Raw genomic sequence first — 25,710 nt, 5'->3', positions numbered from 1 at the left:
AAGTGTGAATAGCATAAGCTGTCTGGGAGGAGTGACAGAACTGCTGTGTGCAGGCCTGTTTACCCAATTCAACAAGAGACCTCTGGTTACATTTCTTATGCCAAATTTAGTCAATTTCAATCAAGTGAATAGATTTTTTAAAAGTACATGGATCTCAGCAATTCTCTATCTAGACATTTCTAGATGATTTCCCTAGGCAGATTGCTGCAGAATTGTTGATGAACAGAAATATCACCTCTCTAACTCTTTATAGGAATTGCAGTCCTGGCATTTAATGTGGTGTTTAAATTAGGACAAAAATAAGCAGGACCATGCATCTGATTTTTCTGAAGAATTTGTCATTTTATGTATATGAGTATATATATAATCTCTAAGGGCATACATAACCCAAAACTATAGTTGAGTCACCAGTAGACAAATAACCATGGGAACTCCAAACTGTGACTGCATGTGAGTGTACATTCTACATGTAAAAAGTTCATGCAGCTGTAACTCTTCTTGTTCTCTGATACCAACTGGTGGGATTTATAATGAGTTTTACACACAGAAGAGCCAGGTGCAATTTTAAATTTTAGTGGAGGCTAGATGCTGTGGTGTTGCTAAGCAAAACTTGGTAAGGGACATGGCATGCAAAATGTTTTAAACAATAAGATATAAAATGAAGCCTGGTTTAGCTTAATAACATGATTTCATTTTCAAGAAGGTTGAGTTCCTTTGTCATTTTCTTGTTTGTATTCTTTATCTTGTGCTGCTTATCTAAGTCCACAGCAGAGCACAGATAAACATTATGGATGAAACTGCTATAAAATTTTACCTTCAGCCAAAAATTGTACCTTCAGTCATGTGTGGACATATGTATGGACATATGACTGTGTTCAGCTTCCATAAAAAATGTTAATCAAATTGTACTATTCTTCTCTTGCTAAAGGAGAATAGTCTTCAAAATTGTTTGTGTGCCAGTTTGTAGCAGACATCCTAAATATTTTCTGTAAACAAATTATGATTAAGAAAGATTTTTCTGTAAAGAAATTAAGATTAATGTCCACAGTATAAACCCACCTGCAGGCGGGTCTAAGGAACTGTTGGCTTCATTCATTTGAACTGTACATAGGACTGTAGATATATTAATTTTGTGTTCCCTAAAAATTTCTCTAATACCTTCATGCTGTCAATACTGTCACTAAATCCTACAAGTGATACTATGCACACCTTAGTGGATGTGCACCTCTAAGATGAACTATATGGAATTTTCAGAAACTCAGATTATTTGACAAATCAAACTTAGTGTATAACTAAGGTTGAAGTATAGCAAATATAGGTCTATTTAAGTTTTCCCTGTGCAAGAAAATGTAAATTTACATATACTTCTTTCATGCAGGGTGGATGGAATAAGTTCTCATTTAATCTCCCTTCTAGTCTGATGAACACAAATGCTTGGCAATCACAACTGTGAGTCAAAGATAAAGATTTCATATCCTAGACTGGTTTATTTAAATTATGGTCCAAAGGTGGGAATGTGAATCTTGAAGCCATTTTGTAGTTAATGAAGCAGCAATAACAACCAAGGAGATCTACCTTCAGCTGTTTAAGTGACTTCAGGAGTATTAGAAATTCATCCAATCATAAGAATTCTCAGCAGAACATCTTATTTAAGTAAATTTATCTCTGCTGCTTTCCCAAGCTAACAATTAATAATCCATTAATTTAACATTTCTGAATTATTTTTTCCTCAGGTACACAAAGAATTTATCAAGGAAAGCTCAGTCATCATTAAATATCATACGAGGTTCAATCAGAGACATTTTTGAATCCATAGTGGCCTAACAAAAGATGTGAAAGCACTTGACAAGCCTGTGAACTTTGCTTTTGTGTGGATGTCCTGAAGTGGGTGGAGGAAGAATATTCACTATATTTATGTCTGCAAATTACACTAACAATTCATTTTCCAGGTGCAAATGACATGTATGGAAAGGAAAACATTATACATACAAACAAGGAGAGCATGCCACTAGCTTTTTCATGGAACTACTTGCCAAAGAAAGTCTAAGCCATAGGGATGGATGCAGCATATTACATGACAAGTATTTCTTCCTCCATCTTACATTCAGAACTCATTCTTCTTCCAAGACTACTAGAGAGCCAAGACTGTAGCCAACACTCAGAGTAACAGAGAAGTGGGACCCTCTGTCTCGTGACAGGTTAATTTCTCAATTCCACACGGTTCTGTGCATGAGCCTTGTCTGACATCCTTTGCCTTTGAATTCTGTCTAGCCAAACTGTGTCTGAGGCAGTGACCTGGCAAACAAGGCTGATCAGTGCACCACCATCAGAGGATGAGCAATAGCTACAATAGTCTCTTCCTAACTATTTTTTATCTTGCTGATTTGCTCTGCCTTGCTGTCAGCGTGTCTGTAGGCTTAACTGTACAGAAGGTAAAAACAGAAGCCAAGTCTCTTCTCACCTTTTCTCTGGGCTATGCTGAGGTACCTGCTGATTATAGCTACAGAATAAAGGTTTGAAAATGTCAGAAGAACTTGATGTTAAAGAAGACATCAGCATATCCACTCTGTAAACTGGTGGTGGTTGATGCTTGATGCTTTTAGGGCTCTTTGTGATCCAGAAAATCTGGGTGGTGCTGCTCTGAGAATAAATAATGTGAATCTTAACTGTATCTGTAATAACAGCTGATTAATAATTTCAAACTGCTAACTTTTCAGGCATACGCTGCTATTTTTTTCAAGCATTAATACAAGATAACTTAAATATTAATGCAGGATTTTTCCTGTGTCTGTTCCATATCTGTTCTAAAGCTAAATACATGAAAAATCCTCTAATACAATGTTTTCATTTAGGGAAAAGGGAAAACCCAAACACTGAACACATCTCTTTCCTTTTCACAAGGAGGAGCAAGTTTTAAGCCTGCTCCTGTCGTTCAGGTAGTGCACAGTGCTGTATTTAAAAGTGTTCAGCCAAATTCTTTCCCCCGAGGCTCCGAGGTCATGAGAGTTGCTGCAGTCACAGTGTCTAAAATGCAAGTGAGGCAAGACTCATGAGTTGAAGTAACCTTATTTATGGGACTAGCCACTACAGCTGGGAAATCTGTTTACCTCTTTCTATAAAACTTGCATTACAAGCTTTAGACACCATTAAATCAGGCAGTGTTTGCTGGTGCTCTACTGAAAGTACAGAGACATCACAGACATCCAGATGCTTATCCTCTGCTCCTTGTCCATTTCTCTCTAAGTCAAAACAAGAACTCTAACAATGTTTGATTTCTAGAGAACAGTCTTATTGGAGGGGATGAAATCTGGTTCTTAAATTTGAAAGAAAGAACAGTATAACTACCTTTTTACTGGAACATATAGTTATCAATTGCAACAGAGACTTTATGGCTTTATATACCTTAGTGATTTGACAACCCATGGTGATATAATCGCTATATGCATTACTGATCTGCAGGAAAAAGTAAAGCAATGACAGTACCATTTTTCAGATTTCCATAGGGGAAAATATCTTTGGCATCTGTTTCAGTTTGCAGAAGAAAAAAAGGAAAAACATCCTTTAAAATACTCTTTGCATGGCTTAAACTAAATTGCACAGTAAAAGAAAGATAATCTCCTTTATAAGATACTGCAGAATAAACCCTAATCCTAAAAGGAAGAAGAAAAATAGCAGTAGTATTTAGATCTATGATTTTTGCGTTTTTAATTTCCATGTACTTCAATTTTTAGACACCATTTTTCATTCAAAGATGAACTTGGTTCTGCAACCTCAGGCAACTAAAAATCAGTGAGGCATGGTGTCAGTCGTGTTTTCTTTATTTGTTTAATGATGTATATATCTACAGCCCCAATTAGATTTGGAAGCTGAGGTCCCGCCTGGGTCTTCTTTCAGTCTCTCAGCAGATCTGAAAAGACAGTGTTACCTTGTACTATTTCCAGCATTCTGTCTTAATATTTTTATTTCAATTACTTTCCTGATTGCAGGAAAAATATAGTCAATGGAGTGATAAAACCCTGAATCCTTTTGATCCTGGCAATTTGATTACCATTTAAAATGAGGATTTCTTTATGACTGAGAAGTTCAAAGTTTGTCTTCTCGCTTTCAGCATTGCCTTATAGCAGCATCCTAAGAGAATAGGACCTCCTTGGCATATATGAGATGCATCAGTAATAATCCTGTTTGCAGAAACCCTGCATGGGTAGAAAATGTCAACATTCAGACTAAGTGTGACTGTTTTGCAGGGTTTTTTTATAAATTACATTTTTATGATCTTCCTTGTAATATTATTCTAAGGAACTGTTGGCTCATTATTCTGTTTTCACTCCATTGTTTTTTCTGGTTTTGTTTTGCAATCCCCTGATTATACTTCACTCTTAAGAAAAGCTTCAGAGAATGCTCTGTATTTACAGTGTAAATTATGATTCTGCCAGTGTGCATAACAATTACATTATAAATATTTCCTCAGCCATTTGATAAAGACGCAAATTAAGAAAAATAATTACCATTACAATTACAATTATATATAATTACAGTATATTCAATTTAGTTTATCTCTAACCTCCTCTTGCCATAATGTGTTCATTATTGAAGAATGAGATTTTAGCTGACTGTGTTGGAAGTAAACATGGATTTTTCTGTCATTTACAATGTATGTCCTTTGAAAGAAGAGTTTTATCACCGGAAAATAATACAGTTCAGGTGATTCAACTTCAAAGCAGCCTCCTAGATGAGAATTTTGAGAGTGTGTGGAGTTTACCCTTCACTGAGTTAGAAAGACTGTTCACTCCTAAAAATGCTACTTCCTTAAATATAAATTATTTTTCCTGGGCAAGCATAGTTAATTTGTACTTGTGCAATAAAAGAGATTTATGGCTGCTGGATTGACTAAATACAGTGGATGCTTTTCCAGAGAAGCACAGTCTTCCAGAACATGGAGTGAGGACCCATTGTCTCTGAGAGGGAACAGTGCAGAGACTTACTTAGCATTATGCCCTTATTTAGCATAAATATTAGCCTTAGGCTAATCAGCATGTACCAAGACACCTGAGGAGGTAGAACAGCTAAAATATGCCAGCTTGCTTTGTTTGCTAAGAGCAAGTATGTACATACCTGCTGTTCACAAGAGCTGCACCTGCACTGTCTTGCTTTGGAAGGATTCATTTCTGAAAAGAAAAAGTGGAGAAGCAAGTAGAAAAAAGAGGATTGTTTACTTTTTCATTTTATGTCAAGAAATGCTCTGTGGTCCTCTGCTGCTGCTGTGTCTGACTCAAAGTGCTCAAATTATATTAGCAAGACCATGTTACCTGCTCACGGGCCTCTCAAATGGTACAGTTTTGCTGACAAAAAAGGCTACATACAGCAGAGTGTGTGCAGTGCTATTGTTGTTCATAATGCATTTATTTGGTATCTTCTTCATGTTGTCTTCAAATAGTCCCTTGATACTTTAAGCATTCCTCGCGTATGTTAAGCAGTCATGTTAATTTGTGCTTTTCGGAGGCTCTGAGACTAAATATTTTCATTTCTCTACTCACTTTAGGGAATTCTTGTCCTTTTCCAGATGACATTCTGTTTTTAGACAGTTGCTCTGTGCAGCTTTGTGTCTTAGATGTACACAATACTGATTGTTTGTTCTTCATTATTCAGTCTGCAATCTGCCAGTGTGCTGTGACTCTGTAAAGGACTAATAGCGTATGATTCAGTGTGATTTCTCCCAGGTAACAGGCAACAGGATGAGAGGAAATGGCCTCAGGTTGCTCTGGAGGAGGTTTAGATTAATAATTGGGAAACATTTCTTCACTGAAATGTTGGCCAGGCATTGAGATAGGCTGACCAGGGAAGTGGTGGATCACCAACCCTGGTAGTGTTCAAAAGGCATCAAGTGTCACAGTGGTGGATGTGACACTTGGGGGTATGTTTTAGTGGTGAACATGGCAGTGCTGGGTTAGCAGTTGGACATAATCTCAGAGGTTTTTCCAACCTTTATGGTTCTATCATTTTGTGTCTAAATGAAATACTTAGAATTGATTTGTGTATATGCTAATCTCTATTTTTCAATTTCCATAAATTTTTTGTTGTACTTTAGGATATGTATCCTTGCTGCTTAACATGGATTTTGAAACTAGACACAGATTTTATTTTCCCCAAACTGTTATGTGTTTAATGTGTTTTACACCAATGCCTTTGTTAAACTCTGAAATCCAGCATTGGTCAGTTGGCAGAACAGTAGCTACTCCCAGCATTTGAAAACAGAACCCAAATGCAGCTCCCATTTTTGTATCTCAAAATTTAAACTGCAGCTCTTGTCTGCTTAAGCTCCAGTTCACTTTTGTAAAGCAGGAGAGCAGTATTTATTTTTGGTAAGTGTATTCAAAAAGGTCAGTCAGAGCTTCACTAGGATTTGGTTTTAAATAGTGGCTGAGGAAAATGTAAATGAAGATAAATTTACAGTAGCATTTAGGTTAATGTACATTGCTTGTATTTCATTAGCATCTATGCTAATGAAAGGTGTTGTGGAAGGACACAAGGTATTAATTTATAACCTGCTCACAGTGGTTAACACAGAGCTGATCCACCATGCAGAGTGGTGTGAGGTTGCTGGAGGAGCTGAATGGTTGAATGTGTTCCTGAGCTGGTGCTGGTGAGCAATTGTTTGGAAAGTGTCCAATTTATTCTGATCAGGATAAACATTGATGACTTATATCTCCCAGGTATATAGGAAAGAAATCTGAAATTACTCAACTCACATTTCTTCACATCAATGGATGATCTGCATGATTTAACTTGGAAACTGAGCAAAGTGCCATGTATCTGCCCAAAAGCAGGGAAGTCAAGAGGACTCCCATAACTTCAATGAAAAACTTCATTTTTATGTTATTTTTTAAAATTAAAAAATAGCTTCAATCTTTTGGAGAAAAAAGTGCAAGTAAAGGCAGCACAGCAGATGGCACCTGTTAGACCAAGGAGAAGTGCAAGTTCTGAAGAACAGTGAACTTAGACGTAGGCACCAGTATTCCATGAGAACATCTCGTGGTAGCAGCCAGCAACTTGTATCTGCCAGTCTCTCCAGAAAATTCCCCAGGCACCTTCTCCTTCTGTGATCATGGGAGTTATGAGCAGAAAAAGGCAGCATGGTGCTTTTTCTCAACCTACCTGCACACTCTTCTTGGCAACATCTCCCTGCGTGCAGAGGGAGGGAGGAAGGGAAAAAGGAGTCACAAATTCTGATTACAGTCCATGATAAATTTGTCCACAGAAATTGTTGCTGCTAGCAGGAATGTCATTAGAACAATTCAAAAGCTCAAAGGCTCCACTTAAAATTAGTGGCCAGACTCTCCAGGCCTGTGGCCAAGTGCTTCTTAAGAATGGAATTTTGCCAGGATCTCTCTTGTTAATCAATATCCATCTCTGTGGGTAGTTGTCTTCAGTTCCATCATTGGTGTTTGTTATTATGGTAACAGAAGGTGGAAAAAAAGTTCCTTTCGCATAGCTTAAAATTTCCCAAGTTTTTTTTGTCGATGATGAATGTGCCTATATCAAACGTTGTACCTCTCAAAAATCTTCCACTTATCTCACTAATTTATTCTGGTTTTCTCAAGGGAATCTTTGAAATGGCTCTGGTGAGTTTGAACACCAGAATTTTAATGGATGCTATGTTGGTTAATTGAACAAATACTTTAGTCTAGTAGTATTAAACGTCATGTCTGCAGAGCTGAATTCCAATAACAAATGTAGCTTTAGAAACATTAGCAAATGCAAAATTACATTAGTTATAATGTTCTTAACAGTGTATTATCAGATATGTCCCTTTCCCCAAAAATATAAAGTATTAGCCAGAAAATAGCCTAAAGAGCAGTAGTTTGCTAAATACCATAAAAGCTAGAGAATATGGTTGCTATGAAAACAGTTATTTTCATAGGCTACAAGTCAAAAGAAATTTTAGATTTTTTGTAGTTCACATATGTCAGCAAGATATTAGTAAGTATTTATTTCTAGGTTTATACCAAAGCAAGGACAATTTAGATTTTTTTCTACAAGAATGGCAGCACTTTCAGCATTAGGTTTGTTTTCAGAAGAATTTGTGGACAACTGGTTTTTTTTAATCAGAGCCTATAACTGTGCCCTCAAGTGTGTTTGGGTTTAGGAGGATAAGATTACAACATGTTAGTAAATTTTATGTGCATTGTCATATGTACACAGAATACAATATGGCACAGTGAGAAACCAAAACAAAGTAAATAAATTCTGTTGAGAAGTTTGAATTTTATAGATGTTTTCAGCATGCTGCAGCTTGAAAACAATTTCCCCAAGTGAACTGATTTTCTGTGTGTGTGTACAGGTTTTCTTAAACTAGACCTTGCATCTAGATTTGGACTGAATGTTGAGACTTTTTCATTTTAGCTATGCTAACTATGAAAATAACTAACATATTCTTGTTTCCCGCCATGCCTGATATTTCCCTGGTAAAAACACGTAGCAGTTAGTTATCTTTGTCTAAGGTTATCACAGTCCATATATGTAAAACTAGTGCTTTCCTTTTCAATCTGACGTCATGTACAGCAGCTCTGTGCTGTGCTGGGACACAGCTCCTCAGGGCAAGCGTGCACATTCGTTGCCAGTGACAAGATTCACATGCATTCAAGTAAATACACAATGGGGACCCCCTGACAGTAGAAAATTCTTCGGACCACGTCTGAAGTGAAAAGAAAATTAATGTGGTGGCTACAAAGAGAAAAAAACGAGCCAAACAAAAACAAACCAACAAAAACACCCCCAACACAACAAACTAGAACGGCTAAGACTTGCCTTAAAATACCCTGAGCTGTCTGTCTATGGCATCCAAAGTTATTAATTTTTTCTTTCCCCCAGGATCTGAGGTTTCAATCTTTTGTGTGTATGTACACATTGAAAAGAAAGATATTTCTTCAGAAATTGTACCAGAAAGAACAAAGACTGTTTATTCCCTCATATGGTTAAGCTGCCCTATTAATGTCAGTTTTTAATTTTGTCCTTTGGATTTCTCATTAGCTTTACAACATGTCTAGATTATTTAATTATTATGTTTCAGCTTGTAGATGACATAAGATTTAAGAGCTTTTGCTGGGCTCTAGCAAGTTGTCGCTACATTTTGCCTGAAGCTGCTTTTGTATAAAATAATCTTTCCATAGTTAACATTCAGGATACTCTGCAGAGCATCTTAAGAAGACTTAAATGCTAAATAACTGTCACATAGCAAGCCTTAGTATTATTGCACTAAATTACATTGCAAGCAGTGTGATAAACAACATCATAATACTTTGACACATTCATCATTAATTATAACTGAAATCTAATCTCAACTGGATTTTTTTTCAGTAATTATAACCAGTAAAGCAAACATTAACATACTCGGGGAAGGGAGGGTGAAGGAAAGAAATCTTCTGAAGGCATAGCTGATATATCAAAATACTGAATGGGCTGACAGTCTTATTAGGTTTTTATATGGGGTTTTTTACATATATTAAGGGATTAAAAATCTGAAATACATTTGGAATTCATTATGTGAATAATCATTTTAAAGGCAAAACTTCTCAGAGACCTACTGGTTGTATCATTTTAAGGTAACATATGACGTTCCAGATTTCTGCTGTCTTACATAGAAGACTAGTGTTGAACTAAATTTTAAATCAGGGATCCTTCTGACTACCAAACATACTCTCTGGGTGGTGTTTCAGCCTTCATACTAATAAGTTTCCTGTATTTCCGTAAAAATTTTATATTTTATTTTTGAATAGCAACTCTATGTACTTTTTCACTCCAAATTCACATTTATTTTTCACGGCAGAACTTTCTGCCTTTGGGGAGTTCCCATTCTGCTGGTGCAAACTCTTTTCCTTTGTGTTGGGCAATCTGGGAGTCTGACAACTAAGCTGAGGGTAGCAATGCTTTGTGCTGCTTCCCATTGTGCTCTGGTGCACCACCACAGCACCCTATTGGCCCAGTCAGAGCTCATGGCAACTCCAGAATGAATTTTTTGCTCTCTTTGCTATCTTTTTAAGACTCTGTTTTAGCAAAGTACTTTATTTCTTGTGTAGTACTAAGCATACTTTCAATTCCGAGTATACTTTCCTCTGTATATTAGGAATTCCCTGCATACAAAGCTACCTGCTTTCTACCATTTCCAGTGGTTAGCAAGTCTGACGAGAAGATATGTACATTTTGTCAACTATATGTACTGTATTTGGAGCAATGTCACCTGGTTCTCCTATTGGGTATTTCTACTCACACCAAATATCTTCACTGCCTATTATTTTACAAGCATCAGTTATCTGGCTGCATTTCCCTGAAATATCTGTATGCTCTATCTGAAAAATCAAACAAGTGGAAGGGAAAGTAGGTTCATTTCAGCCCTGCTTAGTCTTTGGTTGTAAATGAACTATGAGAAGGTTTTTTTACAGAAAACATACCAATTTTTCTCTGGTGGTGGGTGCAATTTGGTGAAACTTGCATGCAAATATTTTCTCTTACACTTACTGCAACACTGCCTATAGCATTTACAAAAACTCAATATATTTTTGTCCAGGAGAATTATAGACTCATTGAGAGCTGAATTTTAAAAGTGCTTCTGTTCATAAGAAGCAATAGATGACTCGCTGTATTGGTGCATGCTGAGTTTTTGAAATGAGTGTTTTATATTACAATGTCACTTTACAATTTTTCATTCTTCATGAGTCTTTTGTGTCTGGTATGATTGAAGCAGAGAGATTTCCTGTACTCTTAAGTGAAAGAAAACATGAATGCAAGTGTGTATTTCCACGTTTACTGTGTTAACATAATCTTATAAAATTGTACAGCTGTCAAGATCACCTTTTACTTCTGTGATGATCAATGTAAATAAAATTATCTATTTATTCCTCATCACCATCAGCAGAGACCCTCCTTATGGAAGCATAGGGAACTAGTCAATACACCACACTCTCAGGCTGGCAGAATCTGCACACAAATTTATAAGAATTGAAGCCCTGTCAGTACGAGCATTTCTTTTGCTCTTATCTCAGTAGTCTCTTACACAGCTGATGTTGAGCAAGATGATGTCACCCTAATTGCATGTCAAATGGAATTGACTTGGTCACAGGAAAACCATCAAGAGGGATGATTCCAGGGTTTTCAGGGGTTCCCAAAGTAACAAACTTGTGCAGTTGTTATTTTCATATGCAGTTTCAGACAGTAAAAGGAGTTGCTATTTTGGCATTTTCTTTTTTTGGATTCTCGGAGGGGGGCAAAAACTTTATGGGTCATGTAATCAACCTATTCATGGTCAAATACATGCACACTATATAATCCCCTCTTTATACTGAGCTTGTGTGCCGAATGAGGGGGATACCTTTGGAAGAGGGGAAGGAGGATATGTTGGTTTTGGTTTGGTCCCGCTTCTTATCTTCGGAAATGGTTCTATGATCTCACGTCTTGGATGTTTACAAATTTTCAGTTTGCAGTCTACACTACCTTGTGGTCAGTTTGGTCATTTAACTACATTTTTCAGCTGTTTTTCCTTCCTGGTTACTACCCACCTTTTCCATCTTTAGATCTACCAAGCAATTCTACTTAGATTTGAATTTCTATACTAAGTGAACCAAACACTTCTCTAAGATGTGCTTTCCTTCTCTCTGTTCATCATATACAGCCTGCCACAGAAAATCTTATCAAATCTTTATCATTGGTGTTCTTATTTTTCTATCCATAAGTCCTAGCATGTTTTCCTGTTTGTCGTCCTGATGGCTGATAGCTGATCTGATAGACTGACAAATCTAATATTTTGGATGACAGTCCTCCAGTTCATGGCAGAAGTTAATGTCAGTAATCCCTCAGTGCATAATAGGGCTTATGCATGATGATGTACTTATCATACATTATAGCATATTATACATTTAATCCCATTTCTGTTTTTAGGGTTTTCAACATTATCTGTTTCCTGCTGCACGCATTATACAGCCCCCATCTCCAGCACTGACAGCCTCCATATTTGACTTCAGCAGCCCAATTTATTTTCACATTCCAACCTTATATGCCAGGATCATGACTGAGACTACTAAAAGAGATACTTGTGCCAAAGCCAGTGCTCAAGGAATTAAATGGGAAACCTTTTCCAAGCATAATAGTACCCCTTTCAGCAAAATTTCTTGGCCTACTGTTCCACTCTTCTAATATTCTTTGTTCTATAACAGTTCATCATATGACACTAGAGGTAATGTTTTACTGAAATCCAGATAAATTGGTTCTGCATTTTACCTAAAAAAAATCTTTACCTAGAAAATTAATGTGCTTTTAAAATGGCACCCTCTCTGAGATTGATTTTCCGTTGGCACAATCCATGATACATTTTAACATGCTTTTATTTACTCATTTAATTGTGCTTTCATTCAGGACTTGTTTTCAGAAAGTACATAACACTGAGTTCAAGCTAACAGATGTATTGTACCCTGGATAACTCTGCTTCCCTTTCTTCAGTAGAAATACTGCATTTTCTGGTTTCCATTCGTGGTCTGAAAAATTTGCTTACGGGCCTGTGTTATTTGTCTTAGGGACTTCTTCATGCCAATTTTTTATAATTCTGGGACATAGTTCATCTGTCTGCCTGGATTCAACTACATTAAAACCTTTGAAACTAGTTTCCACACCAGTTGCAATAACTTCAGTTTTGATACTTTCCACGCACTTTCAGCCATGAGTCACCCTCTCCTGACCTGCTTTTCATCCATCCTTCTTAAAATCTGAGTCCAAGTACTCAGGTAGTTTTCAGACTTTTCCACCAGCTCTTTGCTTCTTGAATAACAATCATAATAATTTTCTTTTTATTTTTATTTTTTTAAATATATTTATATGTTATTATAAATCCTTAATATTTTCCATTGTTTGCATATAAAGAATAGTTCACTGTACAATTAGATTTGTTTTGTCAGGGCTTGGCTCCTGGGAATTCTCACTTTATCCCTGTTTTTTCTGTCTTTCCAACAGTAGCTTCCTTCCCTGAGCAGCACTTCTGATTTCATGTCATCATTAATAAGAAGTACTAACATTTCTTATAAGAGGGTTTTTTTTTTAGTGCAGGTTATTACTGGAGACTTTCTGTAAAAGTTCATTTTCTTTATTTCTTTCATACTTTTGGGATGCAAATTCTATCTATTTTTTAACCTCAACATCAAGTAACTGTAAGTCTCCTCTTTATCTAAGTACTTGATTATTTCAGTTCAGTTTTCCTGGCCAAGTAGCTTCATTAATGTCTCATTTTGCCCCTGTCCCATTCAAAATATCATTTGAGATTGTTTATCCATCTGTGACACGTAAACCTGTAATTCCTCTGACAAAGGTTTCAATAAGTCAAAGTCTCCTATTGTGTATTGTGTAACAGTTTGTAAAAGCCATTTTCAGGTAATTATTTTGTTTTAGAAGGGGGTTTTTGGGTTTTGCTCTGATATTAAACAATAATTGAATGTGACCATTTCTGTTATCTTGGTTTTGCTTGAATAAAAATTATTTTATTTCTGTGAGAGTGATAAAAAAGTATCTTTTGGACCCAAAAACTTTTTTCCTATATATCTACATAGCCTATAGCAGAATCTTAGCTACTAGCCCTTCTTGTTTTGAACATCTCACCAAAGGCATTTCAATTCAAAACATTTCCATTTTGTTCATCACTGTCTTTCCTGTATTTATCTGTGTTTTCTTTAGCATGATTTCTTTTTATGATTGTTTTTCTATCCCATGCTAATAAGGTTGTGTCCTAGAGTGGCTGTAATCCCTCCATTTTGTAGCCCATGTATTTTGTCTTAGCATATAAACATCTCTGCCGTTTTTACTCACTCATTATCCTGTTTTCTGTTTGGGTGATAGCTGGGGATGACATTGCTTGCATAACAAATGCTTCTATGAATATTAAGGTTTTCATTTTTCTATTGATGCACACACTCCTAGCCCTCTGCTGTTCCTTTACCCTGTTGTTTCCTCAGCTGCATGACTCATGCTCTTTTCTGTCAAAGTCAGGGACAGGAGTTATCTCCCTGGGCTCCCTTCCTCAAGCATCAGCAATGCCTGGTAACATGCCAGAATTTTCCTGGCTTCTTGAAGGAATTGTTAGTTCAGATGATGCTTTCTTCTGGATTAGGATGACTGGGGGATTTCCAGAACTTCCTCCAGTTACTGACCTTATCAATGCAGGTCCAGGACAACTTTGATTATATGAGGACATGAAATTCCTGGGGTCTCCATCACTGTGCTTCTGTTGGAGGAGGGGCATGGAAAGGGTTCTTGACTTTCTTCAGTATAAACTGCAAACTGCTTAAAACAGTAAGAAATTAGGAGTACTTTCTAAAACAGTATCACTGCTGTGAATTCAATTTTCTGGAAATTTGTACCTCCCAATACCCAGTCCATGCTTGGAAAATCAGTTAAAGTTGATCCTTGGAAAGAAAAGTTGCTTACTTCTTAACTTTCCAGTCTTCATCACTGAGGTACTACCTGTTGACTACCTGAGGTACTACAAGGTAGTACGAAGTATTAGCAGGCCTCACAGCAATGCTGAAAAGTAAAAAAACACTGGAAGAAATCTGAATATTATAGTCCCAAAGAGGAAAAACAGCTTGCAGTAAACCAGGTAGTTACCAGGATGCACCTGATTTGGTGTAGCAGACCTTACTATACAATTCTTTAATTTTTTTCAAGCACGAAAGAGGTGCAGAAGCAGTAAGGGTTTTTACTTGTGAAAGTCTTAGTTGATTGTATCTCCTAGGCATAATAAGGCTACTCATACACCTTAGAATGTTTTATTAACTAAAGTCTTCCTTGTATTTGTCTTGTCCCATTCTTCTTTGATGATTTTACTGTTACCACAAAGGTCTCAAAATGCAAACTAGCCAGTAAAACCGTATTCTGAACCTAAGCTGTTTCATAGCAGTAATTTAATAATGCCAGTTCTGTCAAGCTGCCAGCCTTTCTGGATACACAGTGTTGTTCCTACATATATAGCCTACATTAAACTGACTTTAGCTGATTAGTGCTCACTTGTTAGTACTTGTAGTTGCTGTATGCCACCAACTACAATAATTTCACATACATGCATGTTCAAATCAGAAGTAAAAGACAAAAGCACTGATAGCATTATTCTTGCTGACACCTATGAAATATTCAGCACATTCATGAAAGCTTCTGAAATCCACCTAACTCATTCTATTTTGCAAAAACAAAAATTATTTCCTGCTTGTACTTTATCTGAATTAGTCTAGCACCTCCAAGCCCACCACTGAACCATGTCACTCTCTGCCACATCTAGACAGCTTTTAAATAACAGGGATGGTGACTCCACTACTTTCCTGAGCAACCTGTGCCTAAGCTTCACAACCCATTCCATAAAGCAATTTTTCCAATATCCAATTGAAACCTCCCATTGTGCAACTTGAGGCTGTTTCCTCTTGTCCTGTTGTTTGTTACTTGGGAGAGGAGACTGACCCCCACCTGGCCACAACCTCCTTTCAGGTAAGCTGTAAAGAGCAGCAAGATTCCCCCAACACCTCCTTTTCTCCAGGCTAAACAATCCCTGATCCCCACCTTTTCCACTGGCTACTTTCCAACCAGTCTGCCCCCAGCCTGTAGCACTGCCTGGGTTTGTTGTGACCCAAGCACAGGGCCACAGGGCTCGGTGTTTCACCCTGTTAAATCTTGTACAATTGGCCTGTCCAGGTCCCTCACATTCCTGAGCACACATTGGGCCTCTGTCTTACAGACAGTAACAACATTTGAAGTTCCTTACGTTAGTTTTTGGGTTGCCACAAAAGACAAGCACATCTTTCCCAAATGTGCTCAACACAGAGTGATTTAACATGATGGTCCTAATTCACAGCTCCCAATGCATTCTGCTAATCTTGGCTATACAATGGCTGTGAAAATTACCTCTGGAAAGAATTTTTTTGCTAGAGAAAGAAGTGGGTGACATCAGAGAAGTTTTTTCACACCCGCACCCACCCGTACATGTTACCGATAAGTAAGGCTTTATAAAGCTTTATTTATCAGTAACACACTCCCCAACTGAACAAATAAAATGCTTCAGAAGTCTTGCTGAAATCACTTTTGTCTGAAACCAAAATAAAGTTCATACATCTCAGCAACCCCTTCTTCAAGGCACAGACCTTTGTACGGAATGGAGACCACCCATTGGAAAGCACTCACAGGGATTTTTCTCCATTATCAGAGGATAAGTTACTGCTAACCTTATCCAAGGTCACTGCTCTGGGCCTGCCTCACTGGCACTCACCATTACACAGTCGTATTTTTAGGTGTAGGTTTTTAAGACTGAATTTATGTTCAAGTGGATCCATTTTTCTCTGCCAATTTTTAAATTGATATTTCAATTTAAATCTTTAGCAGTTAATTACAAAGTTATTCTTTATCCCAAATCTACCTGTTTAAGGATGAAAGATTACATCTCAATCTTCATGAGGAAATAAACAAATCTGTTTATAATGTACATAGAAAAATTGTTACGGCTGGTCAGATTCTTGCCTATGAAAAATTTACTTCCAGAATTTCTTTCATCCTTTCCTACCTCCTAAGGAGAAAATCAAAGAAGGGGCTTTGAATTTTTATTAATGATTCATTACTCATAGCTGATCAGTGAACAGTTTATGCAAATACACTTTGCAAATTGCTCACTTTAACTATTACTTGGGGTTATATGTGGATATTACTTTCCCATGGGAAGCAGAGGTGTGAACATTTGGATTATTGATATATAATCATGGGAGTATAATGCATATCAAATGTTAAATACTCAGACAGATACAGAAATCATTTGCAATATGCCTGCTCACACTGAATTGCACCTTAATGGGGTTCTTGTTGACATTAATAAGTTACAAGTCAAGATGAATGAGTATAAATTGCTAGCTAACAAGCTGATAGTTAAACATATTATTCTTTGAGGGTAGTTAACCAGCAGGCCTCATGTTCCTAAAGACTTAAATTTAATATACCTCAAGGAAATATCCTTTTGTATAATGGAATCTACAAGAGAAAGATTATTTTTGTTTCTCCCCATCTGCCACAGCAATGCAATGAAAATATATTGGCCCATTTTGTGAACTTGAAACAGAACTTTTGGCCTGTGACATGCAGTGCCTTGGTTGATTTGCAACCAATGACTTCTAGTGAGGAAAAAAGAAAGTAATTTTATCATTATTTTACTTTGGAGGGTTCTTGTAGGGGTTGGCAGGGGGAGTATGTTATCCCTGAGATATAATTTATTCATTGTTTCAGAGCTCTGAGGAGCTGATAATCTACAAAATCACAGTGTGTCGCTCAGACCAATTTGAGTAACAGGCTTAAGGATTGCTAATCTTTTCAGTGCAAATGGGGAAGATTTTTCTAGATATATATAGCGAGCAAAGTTACCAGCTAGGAGTTTATCAAATTGTACGTAAGGGAGAGATGCACAGAGACATGTGAAAAATAAAAATGGATTGATTTATTAATTCAATTTTCTCCTCCACAAGTGGCTGGTTTTAGGGCACTGGATCTCCTTTCATTGAATGAGAAGAAATCACTGTTCATGATTGTGTAATGTGCCACTAACAGAGGTAAAAAGGTGGCTGCTGAAGTGGTGAGATAGGTGTATTATTCAGAGGTCTAACATCTATTACTGCCCTCCTACCATTTAAATTCTTGGCTTTCTATAGTACGCTCCAGTGCAGGTAATGAAACAAATGTTAGACAATTACGAAAGAATGGTTTAATGGTAGCATATGTGTCTGTAACAACAGGCTACCTCCTAATTTTATTTACTTGCTTCAGTGGCATTCACTGTGTGAAACAAAGTGAATGCCATTGAAGCAACAAGTATTTAGTCAAAATTGAGTGTGTACCTGAGGTTAGTCATCTGTTGGTCATATCATATTCCAAAGATTTTATTAGTAGAGGATCAAAAAGCCCACAGACAAATGCTTGGGCTTGAGAGATGCTGCCTTCAAGTTCAATTCTTAGTGTTAATGTGACCAGGATTTCCCTCAATTAAGAAAGTGACTGATACAGTCAATTAGCAAATTGCTAAAAATGAAGAATATCACCTGTGGGAGACAAAGCCAGACAAAGGGAATCCTGTCCTCTGGAGACACACAAATACCCTGGAAAAGTACCTGAGAACTTTGTCTCTGGAGGAGTTGATGAAAGTTCTAAAGAGCAGAGCAGGGCCCTAAAGGTTTTGTAGCCTAGTAATGATATATTTTGAATTAAAGAAAAGCAAAACAAATATCGGTCCTTCTGCAAATGTTGGGTTTTGATGTTGGAAAGCAGTGAGACCAATTAAAATCTGTTCCCCTGCTAATATAAGAGATGGCAATTACTAACCTAAGAACATGAATATGACTGAAAACAGTCTGTTCCTACAGCCATGAGCTTCATACTGTATACCCTTGGTGCTGTTGTAATTCCAGAAAATGTGGCTTTATAATAAACATGAAAAAATATAAAATGTAAAAATTGAATTTGCCGGGACAGATGTTTCATGTGGTGGTGATATGGAGTATCTGTTAGAGCTGAAAAGTAGCATCTGAATGAACTACTTTTAAATGCATACCAAAAACCTCTCTGCATTGTTGTATTTTTTAATTAGATGAAAATAAATGAATTGAAAAGATGAAAGGAACTCATGTAACATTTCACTTCAAAGGGCAGCTCCACTCTTGAGGAGTGTTTAAAAAAAAAGAAAAAGAAAAAAAAAAACGAAAGAAAAGCAGCTTATTCAAGAAATATGCATTCTCTATGGATTTGGTTTCTCTTTTACCTGCTTTAGAAACTCGGGAATGACTTCTGTTCATTTGACCTGAATGGAGTCATTACCCCGGTGTAAGGGAGAGTGGCAGCTGGCTGACAGTGATGTTCCCCCCGTGCTCCTTCGCTGCACTTTGCATTGACTCAGCAATGCTCTCAAATGAGCAGGATTGTTTTTGACCTTGTGATGGGATTTTTATCAAAGTTTCAGTGCTCTGGCCTGTGTTCTGGATAGGAACTGCACATATGGAATTGTTCCTTAGCTGCCTCCCAAGGTGAGAACTAGAACACCATGTACCAAGTGTATACATATCAGTGCGTGCAGCCTGGGAAACAGACAGGAGGAACTGGAGCTGCATGCCCAGTCAGAAAGTTATGATATTGTAGGAATAACTCGAACATGGTGGGACAACTGGCATGAGCAGAGTATTGTAATTGATAGTTGAAGACTCTTTCATAAAGACAGGCAGGGAAGAGGAGGAGGAGTCACACTCCAAGTTAAAGAGAGCCTTGAATGGACAGAAGCAGTGATTATGGAAGCCTTATCTAATGCCTCTGGCTCAAGATCACAGGAGTCATCTTCGAGGGGGATCTCACAGGAGGTCTCCGCTATTCACCTCCAAACCAAGGCAGTAAGGCCAACAAAGCAATATTTGGGTTGCCTAAATGAGCTTCAAATCACCAAGAACCCTGTTCTTATGGGTGACTTCAACAGCCTAAACATTTATTGGAAGAACAATAGCTAACATATCATTTATCAAGTTTTGGAAATGTGTGGAGAACCACTTCTTTATACATATGTTAGCTGTGCCTGCTGGCAAAGAGGCACTGCTGGATTTGCTCCACAAAAACCAAGAAAAACTGCTTTCATTTATATCTCAGTTAGCAATGTTTTTTTGATCAGTATTGGGGAGTTTGGGATCTTGCTGAGCATGCTGAAGGTGACTAGTAAGACAAATGGTTAGATTTTAGAAGGGAAACCTTATCACTATATTCCAGTATTTAAAGGGTGGGTAAAAAGAAGATGGAAACTCCCTTTTGTTCAAGGAATCACATGGGAAATATGGGGCATAATGAGTACGAGCTACTCCTGAGGAGATTCTGACTGGACATTCCCAATGAAAACAATCAGCCATTGGAATAGTCTCCTCAGGGAAGTGATGAATTCCCCAACACTGCACACTTTTAAGATGTAGTGCACAAAATGTGCCATCTTGTCTAGACCACGCTTTTGCAAAAAAAGGTTGGACCAGATGATTCTTGAGGTTCCCGCTAACATGGTATTCTGTGAATCTGTGACTGTGCACAGATAGAATGTCTATACATCTAGATTTACTCTATCTGCACAAATGAATTGAAAAAAGCACAAAACCAAAAAAAAAACCCTCAAACAACTCAGTCACTCAAGTCAGCATTCCCAGTCCAGAAGCAGATGCTTCCAACCAAAACACCTAAAAGCCAGCCCTTGTATACTTCTTATATGCAGAATACCTTATATTATGAAAGATATTTCACCACCTTAGCATTGGTTGATTGGTCTTGAGGGAATTTCTGAAGTCTTAAGTCAGTGCTGTAAAACTCCAGGGTAATATTTTTGCCTTCCAACAAATTTCCTCTAAGTCCTATTTTCAAACACGAAGGGGTTTTTTTAGCCCTTCAGCAGTTTATTTCAAATCACATCTGTCCAGGCCAGAATTCTTGTCATTCTATTTCTGCATAAAGGTGCCCTGGCTAAGGGCAGGATTAATTGAAACTGCCAAAGATGTCACAGTTTCCTTCTGTGTTTCAGTTACCATGAAGTGTGGGATGGTGACATTAGAAAATAGCATTTATATGCAGAAGTGTAACAGAGAAGTAATAATAACCAGTTGAATAAAGATTCAAAGAAAGACTAGCCCATCTCCATCCCTAAGAGGATCCTAAAAGGCAGGACTGCTCACTGTAAAGCAATACTTTCCTCTTGTGACTCAAAAAGTTTTTCTTCCAAAAGCAGATTTTTTGTGTGACTTGGAAAGGGAGAGCAGCTCATCAGCTTCATAACTCCTGGACAGATGTTAGACATGCTGCTCTGTTCTTTGTTATGCCACGAGTTGCTTAGTCAGTTTGTCAGATAGCAATTGGATGTGAAATGCTATTAGCGCTTCACAAACACAATCAGCTAAGCAACTGAGCTCATCCCAGACATGATTAAGTGAGATCAATTATAATAAGAACTAGATAAGAGAGGTAAGCTTCTTGTTCCTTGGGTTGGTATTCCACAGTATTAGCCTTTGTAAGTATCCTTTATACATCATCAGCTGCAAAATCTTGATTACTACAGGAAATGGCTTCCAGACTAGCATTCAAATGAACTTCATCCTGAAGTGATTATTCTAACACTGCAACTGCCACTGAGTGGGGAAACAGTTCATTTGAAGCATCAATTGCACCAAACAGAAAAATAACCACTGAAGACAGTGTTTTGCAATTTAAGGAGCATGTTTCCTCTCAATCTTTAATACAGTTAAATATTTTGAGGGAGAGCTCTTTGTGTCCCAAGAAGGGAGCAGCTGCCCTTCATAGCATCATGTTTGGCCATGGTACTACTGCTATAGCACTTAAGGCTTAATGTGCTGAATATCAGAATTGATACAGTATTCCTGAAAATTTTGACACGAAGCTGAACACCAGGTATTCACTAAATCTGGAGGATTTATGAGAGTCAAGTGCACTGGAAGTAGTGTAGATATACATATTATAGGAATAACAACATATTCTTGCTTTGTTAATCAGAACAGAAAAGCTGGTAATGTAAGAATAGAGGGGGCCCTATGAACAAACAAAATAGAAGAGAGGAATGTTGCAAAATAGTCCATGTCTAAATTGTAGAAAGAGAGATGACTTGCCCGTATCTTTGAGCAGATATTTTTAGCATTATTTTCCTTTCTTTTGTGTCTTCTGGTGCTTGCCATGGAACTCTCAGGAGATACTTTTGTTTGTGATATGGAAGGACTAAATGCAGGATGTATATCATGCCACAACAATTGGCCTGTTCTGGAGCATAAGGTTTGACCAAAAGCCCACAACTCTGTTTACTTTCTTTATTTGAGAGAAGACTCCTAAGCTCTGAATTATTTTCATAAAAATATTTAAGATCTTAGAAGAGTGAAGTGACATGGTCCATGCATATCTCCTATTGTGTAGCATTGGATGTACTTCAGTTGTCTGCTTAGCTAATAATCAAATCTGATATAGAGAAATACAATTGTTGTCTCCTCTTTTGCTATGGGTACAACTCAGATGTCTTTGAAAATCTATGTTGGCATGTTTGTTGCCCTTTCAAGTGCTTTTCTACAATTTTATCACTATGATAGTGATAAAATTGTTGGGAATTGTGCAGTCTCCTTGATGGGCGCAGTGCCAGTGTCTCTGCTCTGGTCCAGTTCCCAGTGTTTTGTTTGCTTTGCTGGCCACTGTGAGTAACTGAGCAGAGCAGGTCAGTTCCCCCTCAGGGACCCTCTCTGTAATCTCTCCTTGGCAGACATGTGGGACCGCTGTGACCTTTTCTGCAACCAGAGCAAAAGGTTTCTGTGCTCAATTCCAAAACAACTGTTAGCCTCTGCCTTATCCCTTCTCCCTCATCCTCCCAGATTTTTTATGGCTTTTTTGGCAGAGTAATGCTTCCCTCAGATACTGGTCCACAGGTCTCTGTGATAATATTCCTGGTGTTAGGCCTCTATCGAATCACAAATGACCCTTTTACATTTCATCACTGACAGCCAGCAAGATTTCTTCTAAAGTTCAATATCAATTATTAATAATTAGTAGGGAAGATTCAGAAATTTCTAGGATGGATTCTTTGGCCTATGCTATGTTAAAATATGTGAACATAAGTGCTCTCTTTTGGATCATTCATCCTTGTAGTGCTGCACCACTTTTCTCTTATCACATAGTTTATAATTATTTGCTGCCTCTATCTTCTTTTGTTGCTGCTGAACGTATTATCGTATATACACAATACTCTTGCATTTTTCTTTTGTGTGGCCCTTTACCAAAGATTTTTGGAAGGTTAATATGTTCTTCACCTGCTGATGTCACTTGCAGTGTTGAAAATATTTGATAACTATAGAAAAATAAAATAGGAAGTAAGAAAAGTTATGATAGAAGTGAGAGCTATTATTTTATTAAAGAAAAGGCATTTGATAGATGACATTTTTAAACTTTGAGCCTTTTCACAAGACATATTTAATTGTGGCACCAAAAGCTTTTAACATGCAGTATGAAAACTTATGCACCCAAGAAAAAAAATGTAATCCCCTATTTTCTGGTATAAAACATGTATTTAAAGTATTTTTGCCCAAAAGTGTGTGTCTTATGTTCCACCTTGTCCACTAATTCTTCAATGTAGATATCATCTGATCTTTCCAAGAAATATCCAAGGAACACCAGGTCCCTCTGGAGGTCTCATCCTCATGGTTGAAGTTTAATTTTAAACTTGAATGATGAGATTTAGGGTGGGTTCATTTCCAGCATTAACTGTTACAGTTTTGGGCATAGCTCCTTCCTGAGAGACTTGCTGTGATCCCAGGTTCAGCCTTGCAAAGTATTGAGTTCTGTACAGTTCTGACTTCATCAGTTGCATTATTCTGCATTCTTCTTTGTGGTGAAGCAAAATGAATGATTTCTCCTTAAAACTTCTTGTGGACTGTGGTGCACACAAAGCCTAAATGAAACATTTTGATGCTTCCCTGGTGTCTCTTCTGGTCCCTTGAATACTTTTGTGCATCAATTTCTGAGTACAATCTCACCTCGGAGCTTCACTTTCTCCTCTGGTACTGTGGGAATGGCTGGAGTAGTTCATAAAATTCAGTGGCTTTGCTTCTATTTGGTGTTTCCTTTAAAAGATGATGGTATGGAGTGTACCCCTCCCCCCATCCATGTATAATGCTCTAGTTGCAGGTCAGTTAAAAATTAATTTCCAGGAGAAGCACACAGAGGGAGATTTGTTAGTGATCTCTTTGTCAGATTCTTCTTTGCACCAGATTCCTGGAGCCTTCTGACTCAACTGTGTAATTACATTGGGTGGTGGGGGGCTGGACACATCTCCACCTATTCCCTAAATTCTCAGAAGGTAAATTAGGGTTTTGACATTAGCTCATGACACATAACTGTCAACCATTACTTTAATGTAGGTTAGTACATAGTTACTCTATGTAGGAGAGAAAATTATATACTTCTATGTGCAAGCAACTGTTTATGTGAACCTCTATTGCTTTGAAGAAAATATTTTTCTGCCACAGGGCACTACAAGACTGGCAGATTAATTCCTAAGGGAAGAGTTCCCACTCTGCACGTTAGAATCACTGAATATAAAAATAGTAACTCTTAAAATAGATTTAAAATCAATACCATAGCTGCATGTTGTATTTACTGTGCTCATTTATTCCATTCTTTAGGTTTGAAGATGGTACAGTCTCTTTTCTTGATATCATTGCTCTGAAGCATGGATTTGATGTTCTGGAAAAACTCACAGGTCAGTTAATATAACTCTAATACTGAAGACTGCAGTTGTGGATTTATGCTCAGGGCACAGGTCTGATCATATTTCTTATGGCTCTACCTTAATTTTCCTTTCTAGTTTTACTATCTATGTTCATCATTGTGAAGATGAGACTTCAGTGTAACTGGCTTATTCACATGCTCCCTATTGGCCTGGTTTTGAAAGGAAAAAAAGGGTCCAGACTGTTCTGGATATGCAAGATTTGAGAACATCTCATCTGCCTCCCACTGACAAAGATGCAATAGGAAAGTAACACTAGAAAGTGACTGAGTGACTCACACTGTTTGAGTCAACCTTTGAAGCCCCTGGAGCCAATGCTGAAGTCCCAAATAAAACTTCAAGCCAGAACCTGTATGTGAAGGGTGATACTCATGTGCTGGGAGAAGGCACATTCCCTCTGGGACAGACTGCTCTTGTCTGGCTTAGCACCCCAAAAGCACAATCTCTCTGTGTTTGCTGCCATGGGGCAGGGACTCTCCTGAACAGGGCAGGGAAGCTGGCACCACAGGCTGTGCAGATGTACTGTGGCATGTTTCCACATGTACAATGTGCCAGGTTAACAAAGGATGTTCCTGAAATGGTTTTTTGATCAAGTACATGTATTACTTAATGTGTAATGTCTGAACCTTCCTTCTCCAGTGCACTCTTCGATTTCCTAAAGTCATAAAGTGCATAATGATGTAAAAGATGCCTGAGTCCAGAGAGACACTGGCTATGTACTTTTCAGGTTAGTGTAATTTCAGCTAGTGTCTGTGGAGGTTTATTGTCATGATTAATCTGAAGGATTCTGGTTTCTTCTTCCTCCCAGTGCAAGGCTTCTTCTGTTAGAAGCTTCAGGTCTAGTTCATGTGGAAATCAATAGCAGTTTTCATCCACATCAATAGCCTGACTAAACCCAACAAGTACGGATGTTTTATTTTATGTTGCTCAACATGGAGACCAGGGATTAGTAACCAGCCTTTAGTATATGTTCTTGTAGTACAGAATGCTTCTCAAAAATGTGCACTCTGAAAAAAAAAACATGTTCACTTGTGAACAGGGCTTTGGTTTAATGTGTAGGAGCATTGCCTGCCATGAATGTGAGATTTTAGGATAGCACCTCCTCTGTTGCATTTCTCATCCATCTTATTGGTGCCTACTTTAGCTAAACAATTGAAAATTCTCTTAATACTAGACTGAGGGGAACACTTAGCCCTGAATCTGAATGAAGTGGGTATCAATGGATGACACGATAGAAGAGTGGCATAAAAATATAGTGTTGAGGTCTTTCAGTTATCAAAAATATGAACTGGCTCAAATTTTCATACTTACAATCCTTTCATAAAGAATGAAAATCAAAAATTTGGGAATATTTTTATTTTAAAAATTTATAAACATTT

General features: G+C 37.6%; 1 protein-coding gene across 4 annotated transcripts in view; it reads left to right on the top strand.

Annotated features, from left to right (window-relative positions):
* Positions 1–25,710, top strand: part of MOCOS (molybdenum cofactor sulfurase) — a 208,428-nt gene that overhangs the window by 97,784 nt on the left and 84,934 nt on the right. For all 4 annotated transcript variants that reach the window (XR_009419401.1, XR_009419395.1, XM_059481952.1 and 1 more), the window contains exon 5: positions 24,228–24,304. Coding sequence is in view for 2 of the 4 variants with exons in the window: in XM_059481952.1 (XP_059337935.1) it covers positions 24,228–24,304 (77 nt within the window). In the remaining 2 variants the exon portion in view is untranslated. The remainder of the gene's footprint in view (positions 1–24,227; positions 24,305–25,710) is intronic.

This window comes from Ammospiza nelsoni, chromosome 1, assembly GCF_027579445.1.
Source record: "Ammospiza nelsoni isolate bAmmNel1 chromosome 1, bAmmNel1.pri, whole genome shotgun sequence".
NCBI lineage: Eukaryota > Metazoa > Chordata > Aves > Passeriformes > Passerellidae > Ammospiza > Ammospiza nelsoni.
Note: the sequence above shows the minus strand (reverse complement) of the source record. Positions and strands in the feature narration are given on the sequence as shown.